Source organism: Nycticebus coucang, chromosome 4 (genome assembly GCF_027406575.1).
Source record: "Nycticebus coucang isolate mNycCou1 chromosome 4, mNycCou1.pri, whole genome shotgun sequence".
Classification (NCBI taxonomy): domain Eukaryota; kingdom Metazoa; phylum Chordata; class Mammalia; order Primates; family Lorisidae; genus Nycticebus; species Nycticebus coucang.
In genome coordinates, this window is record NC_069783.1 from 45,787,923 (window position 1) to 45,810,963 (window position 23,041).

Here is a 23,041-nt window from a genome sequence, read left to right on the forward strand (position 1 = left end):
AGCTGGGGTCCTACTTTTGCTCACGCTGGTCTTGAACTCTGACCTTAAGTGATCTGCCTCAGCCTCTCAGAGTGCTAGGATTATATGGATGAGCCACAGAGCTCCTGGACTAAAATACTTTTGCTTGTTACTCATGTATTATTCATGGAATGACAAAAACTTTAAGAACTGGGCTGCACCTGTGGCTCAGTGAGTAGGGCACCGGCCCCATATACCGAAGGTGGCAGGTTCAAACCCAGCCCCAGCCAAACTGCAACAAAAAAATAGCCGGGCGTTGTGGCGGGCGCCTGTAGTCCCAGCTGCTCAGGAGGCTGAGGCAAGAGAATCGCGTAAGCCCAAGAGCTGGAGGTTGCTGTGAGCTGTGTGAGGCCACGGCACTCTACCGAGGGCCATAAAGTGAGACTCTGTCTCTACAAAAAAAAAAAAAAAAAAAAAATAATTAAGTTTACTCAATTCACTTCATTGCAACAAACAATAAACAGCTGTCAGGTTATGACAAGATGAGGTTCTCCTAATCAGGTAACAGATTTAGAACTGGCAAAGGCACATTTTGCACACAAAGCCACAGTAACCAGTTAGATTATTCTTGGGAAAAGTATGCATAGTTTGGCAAGGGGGTGGCAGTGTCCAACATCCTGAAAACATCCAAAATGCAGCAGACAACAAAAATCTGGTTGGTAACTTGTTCCTGAGTTATCGGTACTATTCTTTCCACTTAAACAAATTGCTCAAACCATCACAAAGTTCTAAAACTAAGTCTAGCAACTCAGTTTAAGATTTAAAACTCTGTAAGGACTTCCTTAAGCTGTCAAAATCTTAAAAACAAATAGCTTATTTAATGCACCAAGAAAAATTCAAGTTATAGAGATACTTGTAACAGTGTGACTATTTGCATTAATCAACCTACCTATACTTCAACAGGAGAGTACAATACTCAAATTATTGTTCAATGTAAGCATAATCTTTGACTTGGCATATTCTTATAAAAATTAAGCAGATTCAGCTGAATCTTAAAATTGCTTTTCACGTTTCCTCTTTTGAACTCTTACACACCTGTAATTTCTTTTTTTTTTTTTTTTTGTAGAGACAGAGTCTCACTTTATGGCCCTCGGTAGAGTGCCGTGGCGTCACACAGCTCACAGCAACCTCCAACTCCTGGGGCTTAAGCGATTCTCTTGCCTCAGCCTCCCGAGTAGCTGGGACTACAGGCGCCTGCCACAACGCCCGGCTATTTTTTGGTTGCAGTTTGGCCGGGGCCGGGTTTGAACCCGCCACCCTCGGTATATGGGGCCGGCGCCTTACCGACTGAGCCACAGGCGCCGCCCACACACCCGTAATTTCTTTCTTTTTTTTTTTTTTTGTAGAGACAGAGTCTCACTGTACCGCCCTCGGTAGAGTGCCGTGGCCTCACACAGCTCACAGCAACCTCCAACTCCTGGGCTTAGGCGATTCCCTTGCCTCAGCCTCCCGAGTATAATTGCTTTTTAAAGGACTCATCGACATTGTTCTCTAATATTAGTCAAAACCAAAATTATCTCGGCTCCCAGCATTTGGCTCTATGGGAACAACTTTTCTTACGTGTTCACGTGCTAAAAATGCTTACAAAAGAGGGGGAAAAATTACTGAGCTAAATTATAAAAATATACGAATTTGTCATCCTTGGACAGTCAGGGAGATTTTTTCTTCCTTCTTCCTTTCCCCTTCCCCCCCCCGTTTCAAAGGAGTTCAACAGACAGCCAAGTAAAGCTCAAAGGTCGTCTTTTTTAAAGTTCTGTGGACGGCTCTCCGCTTCTTTGCGTTCCATTTTAGCTTCCATGTTCTTCTTTAGTTTCTGCACCCTTTTGCTCAAGCCCCATTTTTCAAGGCTTGAAAGCAGCACTCATCGTACGAAAGAAAGCTTCTGTACATTACCAATTCCACCGCCACCAAGGCTACCTGCGGCAGCCACAGAGAGGGAGCACCACGGGTGGCTCCGGGCGGGGCGGAGCGCGCACACCTGGGGAAGTGGCGGCGCGCCCACGGCCGCACCGGGGCGCGGAGAGAGGTGGGGAGCCTGCTGCGCCCCCGCCCCTGGGCGGTGACTCATCTCAGGGCTCCGACTGGCGGAGGTGACCAGCCCCGGGAAGGGGCCGAGAGGCGGGGCTGCCAGGTCCGGCAGGTCTGTGCCCCGCCCCGCCGCGCGCCCAGAGCGCGCAGTTCTTCGGTGAGCTCGCATCGCAAGCCGGGTCTGGACGCCACTGCGCCTCGGTCCTCGCGACGCGAACCCGCACGCTTCCAGCCTCGCGCCGCCCGGCCTGCCCGCGGGCCCCCAGCGCTGCACGGCCTCCGCGCGTTCTCTCGCCAGTCCCGGGCCCGCCCCGCGCCCCTCTTCTCTGTGCGCGCAGCATGGCGCCCCCTCAGGTCCTCGCGTTCGGGTTCCTGCTTGTCGCGACGACGGTGATGGTGGCTGCGGCTCAGCAAGGTGAGGCGCGGAGTTGTGAAGTTGAGCTGGGCCGGGGTGGCAGTCCTCGACGCTCGAGATGGGGATAACGGAGAAGGGACCAAAAGGCTGTGCTTTCCCTCTTGGAGACCGGTTGACGCGGGCAGCCTGGGGTAGGCCCTCGAGCGAAGGCGGAGGCGGCGGCGGGAAGGCGCCTCACTTTCCAGCTTTGTGCGCCTCTGTAGTGAAGTGTCTCTGGGCGGGGGATAGACAGGGAACAGAGTGGTCTGGTCGCGGGATCCTGCGACCACAGAACCAGGGCCTCACATCCGGGAGTGCCCACCTTTCTGGCTGGGCCAATTTGGGGTTACAGACCAACGATCCCGGGCAGGTGGTGGAGTCTCTGCGACCGCGACAGGCCGGTCCCTACCCGAGTCACTTGCCGCAGGCCCCGGATGTGGGCCTCGGGCTGGCACAGGTGATTGTGGGCTGGAGGCCAGGGCCGCTACGCACCTGCGGGAGACGGGCCTCCCTGGCCTTGACTACATGTTTTTCCTTTTCTAAGGATCAAGTGTGTAATTCTAAGTTTACTGTAGAAACGTTAGAAATAACGAGAACCGTAAAGAGTAAAGAACGTGTGGATTCCACCACTTCGGGAGTCTTACAATTAAATAACTGGGTATTTCTCTCTTTTTTTTTTTTGTAGAGACAGAGTCTCACTTTACGGCCCTCGGTAGAGTGCTGTGGCCTCACACAGCTCACAGCAACCTCCAACTCCTGGGCTTAAGCGATTCTCCTGCCTCAGCCTCCGGAGTAGCTGGGACTACAGGCGCCCGCCACAACGCCCGGCTATTTTTGGTTGCAGTTTGGCCGGGGCCGGGCCTGAACCCACCACCCTCGGCATATGGGGCCGGCGCCCTACCGACTGAGCCACAGGCGCCGCCCTAAATAACTGGGTTTTTCTTTTAGACATGCTCTTAACATTACCCTAAACTTAAACATGTAGTTTTATATCTTGATCTTTTTCTTATATAACATCCAGAGTTTTCCATTTTCTTTAGTTTTTAAAAACACGAATTACTGTAGGGTTTGGAGGCCAAAGTGGGAGGATTGTTTGAGGGCAGGAGCTCTAGACCAGCCTGGGCAATACAGGAGACTCCATCTGTGTAAAATAATAATAATGATAAAAAAAATTAGGCAGGCACAGATGGTGTGCACCTGTAATCCCAGCTACTTTGAAGGCTGAGCCAGGAGGATTACTTGAGCCTAGGAATTCCAGGTTACGGGGAGCTATGACCAGGCCACTGCACTGTAGCCTGGGCAATAGGCAAGACTCAGTCTCTAAAAAAATTAAAAACAAAACAAAACCAGATAGTTTGATTCCAGTTTCTCTTACTCTGGAAAGAACAGCTTGGCTGCCATCTCTTTATTTATTTGCAAGTTTTTGCCTATAAGCGAAGGGATGTTGGCTAAAGCTCTCTGCAAAGTTTGCACCAACTGGGTGGCCTAAGTTCAACAAATACACTTTCAAAATGATACAATTTAATTCACCTTGTGTTTTTTTAGCTTCAGTCTGGGACTTAACATTAGGCAATTCTGTCTCTACTGAAAATTTTTTTTTTTTTTGAGACAAAGTCTCATTTTTGTAGAGTACAGTAGAGTCACAGCTCATAGCAACCTCCAACTCTCGGGCTTAAGCGATTCTCTTGCCTCAGCCTCTCAAATAGCTGGGACTACAGGCGCCTGCCACTACGCCCAGCTGTTTTTAGAGACTGGGGTCTTGCTCTGGCTCAGGCTGGTTTCCAAAGTATGAGCTCAGGCATTCCACCCGCCTCAGCCTCCCAGAGTGCTAGGATTACAAGGGTAAGCCACTGCCCCGGCACTACTGAAAATATTAAAAATAGGGCAGTGCCTGTGGCTCAGTGAGTAGGGTGCTGGCACCATATACCGAGGGTGGCGGGTTTGAACCCCGGCCTGGCCAAACTACAACAAAAAAATAGCGGGGTGTTGTGGCGGGTGCCTGTAGTCCCAGCTATTTGGGAGGCTGAGGTAAGAGAGTCACTTAAGCCCAGGAGTTGGAGGTTGCTGTGAGCTGTGATGCTACGGCACACTACCCAGGGCGACAAAGTGAGACTCTGTCTCTAAAAAATATATATATGTTTATATATGTGTGTGTGTGTGTATATATGTACATGTATATTAAAAATAGAAAAATTTAGCTGGTATTTGGCCAGGCGAAGTGGTTCTGCCTGTAGTCCCAACTACTCAGGAGGCTGAAGCAGGAGGATCACTGGAGCCTCGGGAGTTTGTGGCAGCAGTGAGCTATGATGATGCCATTGTACTCTTCTCTGGGGCAACAGAGCAAGACTCAAAAAGGTCTGGCTCTGTGGCTCACATCTGTAATCCTAGCACTCTGGGAGGCTGATGCGGTGGATTTCTTTAGCTCAGGAGTTCGAGACCAGCCTGAGCCAGAGTGAGAACTCATCTCTAAAAATAGCTGGGTGTTGTGGCAGGGCCTGTAGTCCCAGCTACTTGGGAGGCAGAAACAAGAAAATGCATAAGTCCAAGAGTTAGAGCTTGCTGTGAGCTGTGACACTAGGGCACTCTACCACGGACAACAAAGTGAGACTCTCTCTAAAAAAAAAAAAAAGTTAGAAAAAATAATACTTAATTACTTTAAAATGGTAATATGAGTAGTTGCTGTAGGCTCAGAAAGTTTGTATATGACTGGTCTGTTTAAAATTTTACATCTGGCCTCTTGTCTCTTTGCCTACTTGCCCGGGCAATGGAGGGCCGTTCACTGTCTATGGGTAACGTAGCCTGCTTTGTAAACTTCCTTACACTGTAAACCTGTCTTTCTCTTCCTCAGTAAGCTTTGTTTCATGCTTGCCCTTAAAAAGTAAAAATAAATAAATTTCATATCCTTTTGAGATGAAAAATGTATTTTGTACAATTATAATACGGTGCTGCATCAGATTTTAACTCCTTGAGGACAGCTGCTATACTTTCTCCTTTCATGACCCCACTATTGAGTTTAGTGCTAGACCATGGGGTTGGGGGATACATATCAGTTATAACTTAAACAGGGAAAAATTAAAGTCAATTTAGGGTACTTTGGATATGAAAGATCCATACACAAATTCTTTGGTTTGCCATGCTAGTTTTTGTTTTCAATGATTGCACTTTCTTAACTAGACAAATAAAAGGAATTAGACTTGCCAATTTGAAGTTAAAGTGAACTTTAACTTCATTTGAAGTAGTCAAGGATAAAATTATTAAACTGACATCAATACCCAGGATGGGCTGCTTAGTATCATTTTCTTTTTTTTTTTTTTTCGTAGAGACAGAGTCTCACTTTATGGCCTTCAGTAGAGTGCCGTGGCCTCACACAGCTCACAGCAACCTCCAACTCCTGGGCCCAAGCGATTCTCTTGCCTCAGCCTCCCAAGCAGCTGGGACCACAGGCGCCCGCCACAACGCCCGGCTATTTTTTTTTTTTTGGTTGCAGTTTGGCCGGGGCCGGGTTTGAACCCGTCACCCTCAGTACATGGGGCCGGCGCCTTACCGACTGAGCCACAGGCGCCGCCCTGCTTAGTATCATTTTCAAAATCAGGTACCAGGATTTGATTTAGTTAGGAAACCCATGTACAAGGATGTCTCTATATTCAGTTGAAAATATAATTTTTCTTTCTTTTTTTTTTTTTTTTTATAACAAAGTTTATTTTGTTTCTTTTTTTTTTGTACAGACAGAGTTTCACTTTATGGCCCTCGGTAGAGTGCCGTGGCCTCACACAGCTCACAGCAACCTCCAGCTCCTGGGCTTAAGGGATTCTCTTGTCTCAGCCTCCCGAGTAGCTGGGACTACAGGCAACCGCCACAACGCCCGGCTATTTTTTTTTTTTGAAAATATAATTTTTCAACCAAAAAAGCAAGGTATAAAGTAGTGTAGAGGTTGAATATGTACCTGTTCCTATTTAAGAAAATGAAGTGTGAGAGGGAGAAAAGGTAAGGATTTATAGATCCTCGAATTGGAATTGTTATTTTTTAAATAAATGACTGACAGGCAGGGATGTTTGTAGCAGGACGGGAGGAAGGAAAGAGCTGAGACTGTGGGTATCACAAAAGCAAAGCTGGATATGATATTTGGAAGGCTGAGTTCTTGTTTAAAAAAAAAAGCAGGAATGCATGTAGATTAGACTGTTTGCAAATTATTTAGCAAGTGCCAGGCACTTGGGAAGCTCTCAAATTGTAGCTTGAAAGTAAAACATTCGGGACCGGGTGGCGCCTGTGGCTCAGTCAGTAAGGCGCTGGCCCCATATACTGAGGGTGGCGGGTTCAAGCCCGGCCCCAGCCAAACTGCAACCAAAAAATAGCCGGGCGTTGTGGCTGGCGCCTGTAGTCCCAGCTACTCGGGAGGCTGAGGCAACAGAATCGCCTAAGCGCAGGAGTTGGAGGTTGCTGTGAGCTGTGTGAGGCCACGGCATTCTACTGAGGGCCATAAAGTGAGACTCTGTCTCTACAAAAAAAAAAAAAAATCAGGGCCACTTTTTAAGGCTATGTGTCCCGATAACTTGGGTGTTATTGTCAGAACATAATTTAGCTGGGATATCACAATTGCTAGTTGGATCTACATTTTAAAATGAATATTCTTCATTTTTTAGAATGTGTCTGTGAAAACTACAAGCTCTCCACGGGATGCTCTTTGAACCCAAGTGGTCAATGCCAGTGTATTTCAATTGGTACACAAAATACTGTCGTTTGTTCAAGATGTAAGTAAAATATCTTTTTTATTAAAGAAGTATTTGACTTAATACTTCTTTAATGACATGCCTTGAATTGGGAAGTTTCATTGGCTCAAATCTGTATATTATTTGGTCACAATTATCTCACATTTGAAGCTTTTATCTTTAGAAAGTGTGACAATATGAAAGTTTGAAATAATCCTTGGCCCTTGGAGTGAAATTAAAAAAAATTTGACTGGCTTGGCACCTGTAGCTCAGTGATTAGGGTGCTGGCCACATACATTGGGGCTGGTGGGTTTGAACCCAGTCTGAGCCTGCCAAACAACAATGACAACAACAACAACAAAAAATAATAGCTGGGCATTGTGGCGGGTGCTTGTAATCTCAGCTACTTGGGAGGCAGAGGCAAGAGAATCGCGTAAGCCCAAGAGTTTGAGGTTGCTGTGAGCTGTGATGCCATGGCACTCTACCAAGGGTGACATAATGAGCCTCTGTCTCAAAAAAAAAAAAAAAATTTCCCCTATAAGCATGAAACCAGTTATTTTCGAGTTTGACATCAAGCTTTCTTTTCAGTGGCTTCCAAGTGTTTGGTGATGAAGGCAGAAATGACTAACTCAAAGTCTGGGAGAAGAGGGAAACCTGAAGGGGCTCTGCAGAACAACGATGGCCTTTATGACCCTGAGTGTGATGAGCAGGGGCTCTTTAAAGCCAAGCAGTGCAATGGCACTGCCACATGCTGGTGTGTGAACACTGCTGGGGTCAGAAGAACTGACAAGGGTACTGAAATAACCTGCTCCGAACGAGTGAGGACCTAGTGAGTGGGACTGCCTGTATTACTTGTTTCATGCTTTTCAGATTAGTTAAATTAATTTTGAATATATATATTAAAATACGATTTCATGGTTTAGAATTAAAAAGATAGGAAAGTGCATACTGTATGTGAATAATTTAAACTGTTTATTTATTCATTTAATGTGTTTTAAAAATGAGGTATGCTAGGGGCGGCACCTGTGGCTCAGTGAGTAGGGCGCCGGCCCCATATGCCGAGGGTGGCAGGTTCAAACCCAGCCCTGGTCAAACTGCAACAACAAAAAAAAATAGCCGGGCGTTGTGGCGGGCGCCTGTAGTCCCAGCTGCTCTGGAGGCTGAGGCAAGAGAATCGCGTAAGCCCAAGAGTTAGAGGTTGCTGTGAGCTGCGTGATGCCACGGCACTCTACCCGAGGGCAGCACAGTGAGACTCTGTCTCTACAAAAAAAAAAAAAAAAAAGAGGTATGCTGGCTCAGCACCTGTAGCTCAGCAGCTAGGGCACCAGCCACATACACCGGAGCTGGTGGGTTCGAACCCAGCCTGGACCTGCCAAACAACAATGACAACTACAGCCAAAAAAAAAAAAAAAAGAAAAATAGCCGGGCTTTGTGGCAGGCACCTGTAGTTCCAGCTACTTGGAAGGCTGAGGCAAGAGAATTGCTTAAGCCTAAGAGTTGGAGATTGCTGTGAGCTATGACACTACAGCACTCTACCAGGTGGACATAGTGAGACTCTTGTCTCAAAAAAAAAAAGGCTTGGCATTTGTAGCCCAGGGGTTACGGCACCAGCCACATGCACTGAGGCTGGCAGGTTTGAACCTGGCGTGGGCCAGCTAAACAACAATGACAACTACAACAACAACAACAAAATAGCCAGGCAAGTGGCGGGAGCCTGTAGTCCCAGGTACTAGGGAGGCTGAGGCAAGAGAACTGCTTAAGCCCAAGAGTTGGAGGTTGCTGTGAGCTGTGATGCCATAGCACTCTACTGAGGGCGACACAGTAAGACTCTGTCTCAAAAAAAAAAAAAAAAGCTCAGCACCCGTAACACAGGGGTTATGGCACCAGCCACATGCACCGAGGCTGGCAAGTTTGAGCCTGGCTGGGCCAGCCAAGCAACAATGACAACAACGAAAGTAGCAGGGTGGGGCACGGGGTACCTGTACTTCCAGCTACTTGGGAGGCTGAGGCAAGAGAACCGCTTAAGCCCAAGAGTTAGAGGTTGTTGTGAGCTGTGACACCATGGCACTGTACCAAGGATGACATAGTGAGACCATTGAGACCATGTCTAAAAAAGAAAAAGAAATAGCGTATGGAGGGAGAAATTTGGGCATATCTACTATATAACCCCTTTTTCTGTTAGCTTTACTGTACTTCCACCTGAGAATCTTAGTATTAGCTTATTAGGAAAATAGTATAAGAGACTAAGTTATAGTCAGTTGACACTGTTTTTTACTTTATAGCTGGATCATCATTGAACTAAAGCACAAAGCAAGAGAAAAACCTTATGATGTTCAACGTTTGCAGACGTAAGTGCAATTAAACGCATATTATTCCTGTACAATTGGTGCTTAAACCTCTTATTATACACCATTAGAAAAACCCAAGTCGAAGTGTTTTTTTATATTTCTGAAAAATAAAGTTATTTGAAATGTAATTGCAAGAATAGTACAAAAGTTCCTGTAGTACCCCTCACTTAAGATTCACCAATGAACACTTTGCCTTATTTTCTTTTTATATGTTTGCGTGTGGATAGATGTGTGTCTGTGTAGTTTACATGTAAACCATGTCAGAGCAAATCGTAAATGTCATGTCTTGTTGCCCCTGTGTACTCTAGTGTGTATCTTTTCATAAGAATAATAGGCATTCCCTTAAATAAACCATCATATGATGATCAAATTCAGGAAACTTAACGTTGTACTACATTGGACCACTTTTCCCAATATTGTCCCTTGTAATAATTGTCTCCTCTTTGATCCAGGACCCAATCTAAGATCTTGTGTGTCCTTTAGTTATCACGACTCTTTAGACTCTTTCAATATTAAACAGTTTTTTTGCCTTTCCTTGTCTTTCATGACATTGATATTTTTGAAGAGCACTGGCAAGGTGTTATATTAAGTCCCTTATATTTGGTTTGTGTGACATTTCCTTCTAACTGAAACCAGGTTACTCATTTTTGGCAGGAAAACTGTGTAAGTGATCTGTGTTCTTCACAGTACTTTGCATTGGAAGGTGCGTGATGTCAGCTTGTCCTTTTACTAGTAATGTTAACTTTGATTAAAGGGGTGCCCCTCGTTCGGGCGGCGCCTGTGGCTCAGTGAGTAGGGCGCTGGCCCCATATACCCAAGGTGGCGGGTTCGAACCTGGCCCTGACCAAACTGCAACAAAAAAATAGCCGGGCATTGTGGCGGGTGCCTTGTAGTCCCAGCTACGCAGGAGACTGAGGCAAGAGTCACCTAAGACCGAGAGTTGGAGGTGGCTGTGAGCTGTGACGCCACAACACTCTACTGAGGGCAACAAAGTAAGACTCTGTCTCTAGAAGAAAAAAAAGGGGGGGGTGTCCTCCAAGTTTCTCCACTGTAAAATTACCATTTTCTTTTTTTTTTTATTTTTTTTTATTTTTTGTAGAGACAGAGTCTCACTTTATGGCCCTCGGTAGAGTGCCGTGGCATCACACAGCTCACAGCAACCTCCAACTCCTGGGCTTAAGCGATTCTCTTGCCTCAGCCTCCTGAGTAGCTGGGACTACAGGCGCCCGCCACAACGCCCGGCTATTTTTTGGTTGCAGTTCAGCCGGGGCCGGGTTTGAACCCGCCACCCTCGGTATATGGGGCTGGCGCCTTACCGACTGAGCCACAGGTGCCACCCCCATTTTCTTTATTGTGATTAATAAATAATCTGTGGGTAGTTACTTGGATACTGTGTAAGTGTTCTTTTTCTAACTAAACTGGCATTCAGCAGTTATAACATCAATAGATGATTCTAGTCTGAATCAATTATTATGATAGTTGCAAAATGGCATAAAAATTTCACTTTAGTTAATGACAGTTTTAGACCTTGGGCTGTCTACTTAGTTAAAAAGTAATGCTGCTTACTGTTGTGTGGTATTAACATTTTTTTAAACTCAGATTTTTAATTATTTACAGTGCACTTGAGGATGTGCTCACGAAACGTTATCTGCTGGATTCCAAATATATCACAAATATTCTGGTATGATTTTTCTAATAAATGAGCTTTATCAGAAAGTTGGTAAAACATATAGCCAGTGAATTTAATAATGGTTAAATGCATTTGAGTAAGTTTTATTTTATTTTTCTATGAATTTGTTTTTATTGAAGTATGGGACATGGGGTGTGAAATGTCATTGTGGGGTATGGGATACTCCTCTGAGTGAGTTTTATTAATAAGTCCTGGGTAGTTAATATAAATTTCCTGTGGTGGTTGTTTTCCTTCTATATAATTTAGAATATCTCATTCTACTCTTGAAGAAAATGTAGTATCTCTTAGTATCCCTAAGACATGTGAGTCTTCTAACCCTGGAGGACCTCTTTCTCTGATTGCTTTTGGTACATGTTCACTGTAGAATAGTATTCCAGCTCCCATTGTACTTGATTTAAGGAACTAGTCCTTATCCAGTTAGCTCTTCTTTTTTTTTTTTTTTGAGACAGAGTCTTACCATGTCACCCTCGGTAGAGTGCCATGGCGTCACAGCTCATGGCAAAGTAAACTCTTAGGCTAAAGTGATTCTCTTGTCTCAGCCTCCCAAGTAGCTGGGACTATAGGTGCCTGCCACAATGCCCAACTATTTTTTGTTGCAGTTGTCATTGTTGGTTAGCTGGCCCTGGGCTTGGTGCGAACCTGCCAACTTTGGTGTATGTGGCTGGTGCCGTAACCATGTGCTATGGGTGCCAAGCCTAGTTAGCTCTTCTTTAACTGTCACTTCTGGTATTAAAAAAACGAGGGAATAGTGTGATGGAACTCTTCAAAGACAGTATGAATTTACTTTTACATTTCTCTGGATTAAAATTAATGGCATTTTGTAAAAGATTTTTTAGAAGGAATAGGGCAGTGCCTGTGGCTCAGTAAGTGGGGCGCCAGCCCCATATACCAAGGGTGGTGGGTTCAAACCCAGCCCCAGCCAAACTGCAACAAAAAAAAATAGCCGGGCATTGTGGCGGGCGCCTGTAGTCCCAGCTACTGGGAGGGAGACTGAGGCAAGAGAATTGCCTAAGCCCAAGAGCTGGAGGTTGCTGTGAGCTGTGATGGCACAGCACTCTACCAAGGGCGACAAAGTGAGACTCTGTCTCAAAAAAAAATAAAAGTAAATAAATATTTAGAAGGAATTTACTTCTTTGCTCTTTAAAAACAGGGTAAATGCATACTGCATTTTGAATTAGGTTTCTTTAGTATTTTAGTTTTAAATCTATTCTAATCCAAATGAAGGACTTTGATATCTTGGTGTGTCTTTTTTCTTTTTGTTTTTGTTTTTTGAGACAGAGTCTCACTCTGTCATCCTGGGTAGAGTGCTGTGGTGTTACCATAGCTCACAGTAATGACTTCAACTCTTGGGATCAAGCAATCCTCTTGCCTCAGCTTCTCAGGTAGCTGGGACTATAGGCACGTGCCACTATGCCCAGATAATTTTTCATTTTTTTAGTAGAGAAAGGGTCTTGCTCTCGCATAGACTGGTCTCAAATTCCCAAGCTCAAGTAGTCCTCCTGCTTCTGCCTCCCAGAGTGCTAGGATTACAGGTGTGAGCCAGGGCGTCCAGCCTTACTTTTTAAAAAATTTATTATTGGGCAGCGCCTGTGGCTCAGCTGGTAGGGCGCCGGCCCCATATACTGAGGGTGGCGGGTTCAAACCCGGCCTCAGCCAAACTAAAAAATAGCCGGGCTTTGTGGCAGGCGCCTGTAGTCCCAGCTACTCGGGAGGCTGAGGCAAGAGAATCGCTTGAGCCCAGGAGTTGGAGGTTGCTGTGAGCTGTGTGAGGCCACGGCACTCTACCGAGAGCCATAAAGTGAGACTCTGTCTCTACAAAAAAAAAAAAAATTATTATTTATTATTCTTTTTGGAGACAGGGTCTTATTCTTGCTCATGCTAGTCTCCAACTCTTGAGCTCAAGGGATCCTCCCACCTTGGCTGCCCAGACATGCACCAGCCTGCCTGGCCAATATCTTGTTCTAAAAAAATTTTTTTTTTTTTTTTTGTGAGACAGTCTTACTTTGTTGCTCTTGGTAGAGGGCTGTGGCATCACTGTTCACAGCAACCTCAAACTCTTGGACTTAAGTGATTCTTTTGCCTCAGCCTCCAGAGTAGCACTACAGGTGCCTGCTACAATGCCAGGTTATTTTTGGACAGGGTCTCGCTCTGGCTCAGGCTGGTCTTGAACCTGTGAGCTTAGGCAATCCACTCACCTTAGCCTCGCAGAGTGCTAGGATTATAGGCATGAGCCACCATGCCCAACCTTAAAATCTTTCAAGATAGGAAAGATCTATTCTTCTTGGAAAAGAAATATTCATTTCATTTGGCTGCATGGCTATCTTATGTCCCTTTGATAGATTTAAACACCTCCCAAATATTTTTCAGTTAGTGATCAACCAGAGTACTCACTAATAATAAGGAGCACTGATGCATGTAGATTATAGAAAATCAGACATTGAGAATTCTGATTTTTTTTTTTTTTTGAGACAGTCTTACTATGTCACCCTTGGTAGAGTGCTGTGGCATCACAGTTCACAGCAAACTCAAACTCTTGGACTCAAGCGATTCTCTTCCCTTGGCCTCCCAAGTAGCTGGGACTACAGGCACCTGCAACAATGCCTGGCTATTTTTTGTTGCAGTTGTCATTGTTGGTTAGCTGGTCTGGGCCAGGTTTAAACCCACCACCTTTGGTGTATGTGGCTGGCTCTGTAACCACTGTGCTATGGGCACTGAGCCAAGCATTCTGATTATTAAATGATATTTTTATATGATTTTGATTATATTAATATCAATTTGTGTTTTTCTCAATTTTTCTCCCAGTATGAGAATAATGTTATCACTATTGATTTGATACAAAATTCTACTCAGAAAACTCAGCAAGATGTGGACATAGCTGATGTGGCTTATTATTTTGAAAAAGATGTGAGTATAATCTTCTTTGTTTTATTTCTATATTCAGAAATGTGATGTTGTCTGTCATGGCTCAATGGATTCAAGATCTTTCATCACCTTTTTCTGTTAGCCATATCTATAACTGGTTCTGCTATGGTTCACTTTGTCCTACCTGTTTTGTTTGTATATTTATGCATGCCTCTTATCAAATTGTTCTACCTAGAATATCTTCACCTTTTAATTCTTACTTAGTATGTCTGTCTCCTTAGTAGTTACTTAGTTTGTGAATATATTTATAATTTACATGAATATTTTGTATAAGAGTGTGCACAAAAAAAAGTGTGTAAGTGGCGTGATTAAAATATTTTCTTTAAAGATTATATATACTTTGAGGGATCATTTCTATATTTTGTTACTAGAGAAGTTTTTCTAAATATGTAGGGCAAAATAATCTTTAAAAATTTTGCAGGGCCTCACGCCTGTAATCGTAGCACTCTGGGAGGCTGAGGTAGGTATATCGTTTGAGCTCATGAGTACAAGATCAGCCTGAGCAAGAGCAAGATCCCATCTCTGAAAAATAGCCAGGAATTGGCTCTGCGCCCATAGTGCTATGGCTGCGGTGCCAGCCACATGCACTGAGGGTTTGAACCCAGCCCGGGCCAGCTAGACAACAATGACAACTGCAACAGGAAGTGGCCAGGCATTGTGAGGGTGGGCACCTGTAATCCCAGCTCTTGGGAGGCTGAGGCAAGAGAATTGCTTGAGCCCAAGAGTTTGAGGTTGATATGATCTGGGACACAATGGCACTCTACCAAGGGGAACATGGTGAGACTCTGTCTCAAAAAATATATATACATAGCCAAGAACTGTATAGTCCCAGCTATTCAGGAGGCTGAGGCAAGTGAACCCCTTGAGCCCAGGAGTTTGAGGTTGCTGTGAACTGTGACGCCACCACACTCTACCCAGGGCAACAAAGTGAAACTCTGTCTCTAAATAAATAAAAATTTTGTTAAAGTTTAACATATTGTTTTTTGTTCTACTTATTTATTTATTTTTGGAGACAGAGTCTTACTTTGTCTCCTTCAGCAGAGTGCCGTGGTGTCAGAGCTCACAGCAACCTCAAACTCTTGGGCGCAAGTGATTCTCCTGCCTCAGCCTCCCGTGTAGCTGGGACTACAGGCACCTGCCACAAAGCCTGGCTATTTTTTCAGAGATGAGGTCTTGCTCTGGCGCAGGCTGGTGTCGAACTGGTGAGCTCAGGCAATCCATCCATCTCAGCCTCCCAGAGTTCTAGGATTATAGGTGTGAGCCATTGCGCCTGGCCTGAAGTTTAACATATTGTAGTGAAGTATTTTCTGATAAAATCTGAGATGAGCTGCAAAATAACTAGGCTGGCATAGGGAGTTGGAAGGAAGAATAGATTATGTAGGATTGTTCATGTGTTGATATTGTTGAGTGTGGGTGATAAGCTCATTGTACTATTCTTTTTATTTATTTATTTATTTTTTTGAGGTCAGTCTCACCCTGTTGCCCCAGGCTAGAGTATAGTGGCATCACAGCTCATAGCCAACCTCAAACTCCTGGGCTCAAGTGATCCTCTTACCTCAGCCTCCCAAAGAGCTGGGACTACAGGTATGCACCACCGTGCCTGGCTGGCTTTTCTATTTTTAGTAGAGACAGGGTCTCTCTCTTGCTCAGGATTATTTGAAACTCCTGAGCTCAAACAATCCACCGCCTTGGCCTCCCAGAGTACTAGGATTACACGGTGAGACACTGTGCCTGGCCTACTCATTCTCCTTTTGTGTGTGTTTGAAAATTTGAAAATAAACAGATTTTTAAAGTTATCATGGATCAGATTGTTACCACTAAAACCATAAAAATTCTTGGCAGCAGTTTTATTGGAGTACCACTGGTGTAATTATATGCAGCATCATTGGCTTTCTTAAATATTTTTAATTGCTTTTCTCCTTTTCATTATAGCTTAAAAGTGAATCCTTGTTCCATCCTTCTAAGCAAATGGACTTGACAGTAGATGGGGAGCCGCTGGATCTGGACCCTGGTCAAACTTTAATTTACTATGTTGATGAAAAAGCACCTGAATTTTCAATGCAGGGTCTAAGAGCTGGTGTTATTGCTATCATAGTAGTTGTGACATTAGCAATTATTGCTGGGATTGTTGTGCTGGTGAGTACAGAACATGTCAAATTTCATATAAGGGTGTATTCTTTGAAGAAAAGGTTAATAACATGAAAAGGTTACATCTAGGTTCTAAACATATTAATGAAACAATCTTCACTTTTTGTAATTCTCTGTAGTGAATGAATCTGTTGCATTCCTGGTCGCTTTTTACAAAACATTCACTTTATGAAGCACAAAAAGCTACTAACCTGACAAAAGCTGGCAGCTGTGCACTTCACAGGCCACTTATATTGCCACCAAGCAGCACTGTCCTTTACTTCTCACTGCAAAAAGTTCAACACTCCTGTGGGCAGTGCCTGTGGCTCAAAGGAGTAGGGCGCCAGCCCCATATGCCAGAGGTGGTGGGTTCAAACCCAGCCCCGGCTCAAAAAAAAAAAAGTTCAACACTCCTGCTAGGATTAATGCAAAATACCTGAACTCCCAAACCATCACAGAATCAAAGTTAGCAGCAAAGAAAAGGGTTTAAGGTGATAAATATGAAGCACCAATTCTTTTGTTTGTTTGTTTGTTTGAGACAAAGTCTCACTCTATTGCCTTAGGCTAGAGTGCCCTGACCACAGCAACCTCAAACTACTGGGTTCAAGTGATTACTGCCTTAGCCTCCCAAGTAGCTGGGACTACATACCTGGTTAATTTTTTTTTTTTTTTCTGTTTTTTTAGTAGAGATGGGGTGTTGCTCTTGCTCAGGCTGGTCTTGGACTCCTTTTTTTTTTTTTTTTTTGTAGAGACAGAGTCTCACATACCGCCCTCAGGTAGAGTGCCGTGGCATCACACAGCTCACAGCAACCTCTAACTCTTGAGCTTACGCGATTCTCTTGCCTCAGCCTCCCAAGCAGCTGGGACTACAGGCGCCTGCCACAACGCCCGGCTATTTTTTTGTTGCAATTTGGCCGGGGCTGGGTTTGAACCCGCCACCCTCGGCATATGGGGCCGGCGCCCTACTCACTGAGCCACAGGCACCGCCCGGTCTTGGACTCCTTAAACAATCTTCCCACCATGCTAGGATTATTTATTATAGGCATCAGCCACCGGGCCTGGCCTGAAGCACCAATTCTAAGTAAAGATCAGCAGATTGAATTTAGCAGTGCTTCAATGGAAGAATGTATCACCTGCAGAAGTAGGGCTTATTTTAGGAATGTAAGGATACTTCACCATCAGGAAATCTTAACAACATAACTGAATTCAGAAAGAGATTTGATGTTATATTTTCAGTTCAGTGGAATTACCACACTTGACTATCTGGAAGAAAACAAAAGTAGAATTACTGTTTCGTTCAACCAGGGCTGGCCAAATTACCCAACTATGGGTGAATGGCATGTCCAGAGCACAGCAATGTGAAAGGAAAGCGGCACTTCTGTTCATACACAGATTTCAGATGGATTATAGTTTAAAATGTAAAAATACAAGCCTCAAGAAAAATCAGAAAATGTTTGTGTATATATGACCTGTGACAAGGAAATCTATGAAGAAAAAGATGTGTTTGTCATTTTACATGACAAAGGTACTATAAAGTAAAAAATGTCAATGATCAGGGGAAAATATTCATGATATCTAAAATGAAAATGGATATTATGCATAATATACAAAGAATTCTTACAAATTGATGAAGAGACCTAAGGTAAGAATGGTAACAGGGGCTCAGTTCCTGTAGCTCAGCAGCTAGGGCACCAGCCACATACACCAGAGCTGGCAGGTTCGAATCCAGGCCAACTACAACCAAAAAACAGCTGGGCATTGTGGCGGGCGCCTGTAGTCCCAGCTACTTGGGTGGCTGAGGCAAGAGAATCGCTTAAGTCCAAGAATTTGAGGTTTGCTGTGAGCTATGATGCCACGGTACTCTACCAAGGGCAACATAGTGAGACTCTGTCTCAAAAAAAAAAAGGGAATGGTTGGGCGGCACCTGTGGCTCAGCGGGTAGGGCACCGGTCCCATATGCTGGAGGTGGCGGGTTCAAACCCAGCCCCAGCCAAAAAAAAAAAAATGGTAACAGGAAGAGGAATTTCAGATGGCATATAAACATATGGAAGATTAATCATAGAAATCTAATTGTCCTATAGAAATGAAAGCATGCGTACAGAAAAAAAGCAGATTCAAGATTATGCAGTTTTGCTTGTAAGGGTGAATCTGGGAAAAACCCTGTGTGTTTATACATGGCAGAATGATGTACTGTACCTTGCGATCTATGATGGAATAATATGAATGACTTCAGTCTATATCTTTTGTTTTAGAATGGTTCCTATGACACTGATAAAGGCTTGTAAAGATAGAAATGGTATCACACGCTCCCATTTTTAGACCCCCCCAAACTTAAATGCATGTGTTCATATGTGTTTCTGTTAGTTTGGAAAAGGTGTAGAAAGATTATTAAAGATTATTCATAGTTTTAGTTTATTGTTTCTTAAAATTTCCTTACTAAATGTTTATAAATAAATTTTTAAATTAAGTTTGTTCAAACATTATGTCCATTGAAAGCATATATGTTGATGTAGACCAACTTTTTGAGTATCAGTCCAAAACTGGTAGTAATTATTTTTCTTTCATTTAGGTTATTTCCAAAAAGAAGAGAATGGCAAAGTATGAGAAGGCTGAGGTAAATGGTTTACTTAAATAACAGAAGGCCTGGTTAAATGTCTTATTCCTAACAGTTGCCATACCTCCCTAGAGACTGTTGGATCTCAGTTATACTGGAGTCTGTTATACGTAGGTTCTTCGGGGAGTCTTAGAATGCACTCTTACCTAAGTTTTCTTGTGTGAGTTCCATGGCAGACCACCTAATAATGAATTTTGTTTCACGGAAGAGTGGAATGGAAAGCCATTGATTTTTTTATTTTACAATGTGTTAACGTGGTAGAATCTTTCATAGGTATAGTCCAGTGGATTAGCTTCACAGACACTCAAGTGTTACTAGTAATCTGATTTATTGTGTCTATGCCAGTGAAATAATTTAAAATGAACTGAATTTGTCATAATCTGTTGCATTCTAATGAATCCCTTATACTAGTGTGAAATAAAAGTGTCAGGTTGTTAGAGTGTTCAGTTCCTCGGAATTAAATAGGAACATACTTGTCCTTGACTCTTACCAATAACATTTTTGGTATACTCACCTATTTTTGTATTTCTGAGTATTTATTTGTAATTACGTATATGCCACTTACTAGTTTTTTAGCAAATAATAAAAATAGAAATGTAAACGAATATTGAAAAAAATTGAACAAAACCAGGAAGTTCTACCATTTTCTTCTCATTCCATAGTAGATCATCTGGCTTACCTGGTTTGGTGACCACAGGTCTAGGGGACTATCTCTGAGCTGAATTGTGACTGACAGACAAAATGACAATGTAGTGTTGTGGTTAACAGTGATACATATCTGGATTTTGACTACTTGTTAGCTGGGCAAGTTATATAACTTCTTTAAGCCTTTATATTTTCTCACTTGTAAAATGAAGATAATAGTATAGACCTGTTCCACAGATTAAATGTTATCTGTGTAAAGTAAGGATTAACATTAACCAAGTAAAGTGTTGGTCCTGTGCTTGCCACAGCAAAATGTCAAAATTAGTAGTAGTTGGAGGTGCCTGTAGCTCAGCAGCTAGGGCGTTGGCTACATACACTGAGGCAAGAGAATCACTTAAGCCCAAGAGTCTGAGGTTGCTGTGAGCTGTGATGCTACGGCACTCTACCAGGGGCGACATAGTGAGACTCTGTCTCAAAAAAAAAAAGTAGTAGTAGTTATTATCATCATTGTTGTCTCATTTCTGCCTATAACTAATTGTGTTATCTGGGACAGGTTACTTATTTCTGAACTTTGATTGTTTCACCTATAAAATTAAAGGTTGAGGGCGGCGCCTCTGGCTCAGTCGGTAGGGCACCGGCCCCATATACCGAGGGTGGAGGGTTCAAACCCGGCCCCGGCCAAACTGCAACCAAAAAAATAGCTGGGCGTTGTGGCGGGCGCCTGTAGTCCCAGCTACTCGGGAGGCTGAGGCAAGAGAATCACTTAAGCCCAGGAGTTGGAGGTTGCTGTGAGCTGTGTGAGGCCATGGCACTCTACCGAGGGCCATAAAGTGAGACTCTGTCTCTACAAAAAAAAAAATTAAAGGTTGATTGGAAAATGATATTGAAGACTGATAGAAAATGAACTGATTCTTCCTAGCTATAAAAATAGTGTGCAAAGGCAGCGCCTGTGGCTCAAAGGAGTAGGGCGCTGGCCCCATATGCCAGAGGTGGCAGGTTCAAGCCCAGCCCCGGCCAAAAACTGCAAAAAAAAAAAGTGTGCATTTGATAAAAATATGTATTCTTGGGCGGCGCCTGTGGCTCAGTCGGTAAGGCGCCGGCCCCATATACCGAGGGTGGCGGGTTCAAACCCAGCCCCGGCCAAACTGCAACCAAAAAATAGCCGGGCGTTGTGGCGGGCGCCTGTAGTCCCAGCTGCTCGGGAGGCTGAGGCAAGAGAATCGCTTAAGCCCAGGAGTTGGAGGTTGCTGTGAGCTGTGTGAGGCCACGGCACTCTACCGAGGGCCATAAAGTGAGACTCTGTCTCTACAAAAAAAAAAAAAAATCTATTCTTGAAGATAAAGCAAGAATCCCTGCTCCTATCCCTCGTGATTTTGGCCATGTTGTCTCTAAATAGCAGCTTGGACACAGTGTGTGTTTCCTTGTAATATAGATATATCTTTTTTTTTTTTGGTAGAGACAGAGTCTCACTTTGTCACCCTCGGTAGAGTGCATTGGCATCACAGCTCACAGCAACCTCCAACTCCTGGGCTTAGGCGGTTCTCTTGCCTCAGCCTCCCAAGTAGCTGGGACTGCAGGCGCCCGCCATGACACCCGGCTATTTATTTGTTGCAGTTTGGCGGGGGCCAGGTTTGAACCCGCCACCCTCGGTATATGGGGCCGGCGCCCTACCCACTGAGCCACAGGTGCTGCCCAATATATCTTTTTTTATTCAAATGAGTCTTCCAAATGTAGAAGATAATCTTCTTTCTTCTCAAAATGTTTCTTTTAAACTATTTTCAGAATGAAAAGATTGGAAAATTACTTAATTTTTTTTTCTGTACTTTTCCCCTTTGTTTCAGATAAAGGAGATGGGTGAGATGCATAGAGAATTCAATGCATAACTACTGTAATTCGAAGATTAACTACAAGAAGGGAATAAGTAAATGGACTCAGATTCCAAATGTATGCACATAGAACAAAGAGAAGATCTTTGAGGATTATTGTTTTGTTAGTTAACATCATGTATTTGCAGTAGTGAAGTCTATGCTCAGAATATAAGCAGCGTGAAATTGGCTTTACCAATCTAAAAATTTGACCACAAGTGTCTTATATATGCAGATCTAATAGAAAACCCAAACTTGGACTGCATAGTTAAAATTATTTATGCATAACATTGAAGAATATGCACTAGACATGCTTCCACGGTAGAGTTTGAATGACTACTATCTCATTTGTGATTTAAAGCTGCCTTTCTGTTTACTTTGAGTCTTGTACATATAAACATTTTTTATGAAGTATGAAATAAAACATTTAAAACTGAATTTTGTAACTTTGAATCATACCTGAATGAAATCTCAAATTTCATAGCATACACATTATAGGTTTAAAAGTTATAAATGCTAACTACAAAGTGGAATTTTCCATGAGTACTTACAATCAAGTATATTTGATATAAAATGTACTTGTGCAGTGCAGTGGCTTCCACCGGTAGTCTCAGCTACTGGGAGGCTGGAGCAAGAGGATCGCTTAAGCCCAGGAGTTTGAGGCTGCAGGGATTCAGATAGATAGATAGATAGATAGACAGACACATACATATATGTACATGAAAAATAGAGATGTATGGCTAGATAACTTTACAGACAGCCCTCATAAAGTGTATAACCCATAATACGGAACTTCTACATAGAAAAATCAGTTTTATTCTGAGCGAACCTGAGATTCAGTTTGAAATAAAAATTGGCATTTTGGTACAACAGTTACATCTTGAAGCATGGTTAATTGATGGAGGGTTGTAAACTATGAATTGTATGGTTTTTGAATTAGAACAATGTTTAACATAGCACTTTCTCAATATCTTATATAATGGACAATTATAGTACAATTGCATTTTACTTTTAGTTACCTAGAAAACTTAGTATGGGTCAGGGGCAGTGGCCCACACCTGTAATCCTAATACTGGGAAGCTGAAGTGGGAGGATTACTTGAGGCCAGGAGTTTGAGACCAGTCTGAGTGACATAGGCAGACACCCATCTTTACAAAAAACTTAAAAATTAGCCAGGTTTGGGCGGCGCCTGTGGCTCAGTGAGTAGGGCACTGGCCCCATATACCGAGGGTGGTGGGTTCAAACCCAGCCCTGGCTGAACTGCAACAAAAATAGCTGGGCGTTGTGGCAAAACATAGGCGGGCACCTGTAGTCCCGTCTACTCAGGAGGCTGAGTCAAGAGAATCACCTAAGCCCAAGAGCTGGAGGTTGCTGTGAGCTGCGACGTCACAACACTACCAAGGGTGACAAAGTGAGACTCTGTCTCTAAAAAAAAAAAAAATTAGCCAGATTTGGTGGTACTTGTGGTATCAGCTACTTGGGAGGCTGAGGTAGGAGGATCACTTGAGTCCAGGAATTGAAGGGTGCAGCCAGCTATGGTCACACCACTGTACTTCCATCTGGGCAACTGCCAGACCCCATCTCCAAAAAGCTGCAAAGTATACTGGAATATTCTGCTTTTGATAGGACTTTTTTTTTTTTTTTTTTGTAGAGACAGAGTCTCACTGTACTGCCCTTGGGTAGA

General features: G+C 43.5%; 1 protein-coding gene across 1 annotated transcript; it reads left to right on the forward strand.

Annotated features, from left to right (window-relative positions):
* The first annotated feature begins 2,193 nt into the window (after positions 1–2,193).
* Positions 2,194–21,795, forward strand: EPCAM (epithelial cell adhesion molecule). The gene is made up of 9 exons (XM_053586957.1): positions 2,194–2,461; positions 7,081–7,188; positions 7,735–7,975; positions 9,429–9,494; positions 11,112–11,175; positions 13,987–14,088; positions 16,039–16,242; positions 18,803–18,847; positions 21,334–21,795. Exons 1-9 carry the CDS (start codon positions 2,386–2,388, stop codon positions 21,373–21,375), a joined length of 948 nt encoding a protein of 315 aa, XP_053442932.1. The 5' UTR covers positions 2,194–2,385; the 3' UTR covers positions 21,376–21,795.
* The last annotated feature ends 1,246 nt before the right edge of the window (positions 21,796–23,041 follow it).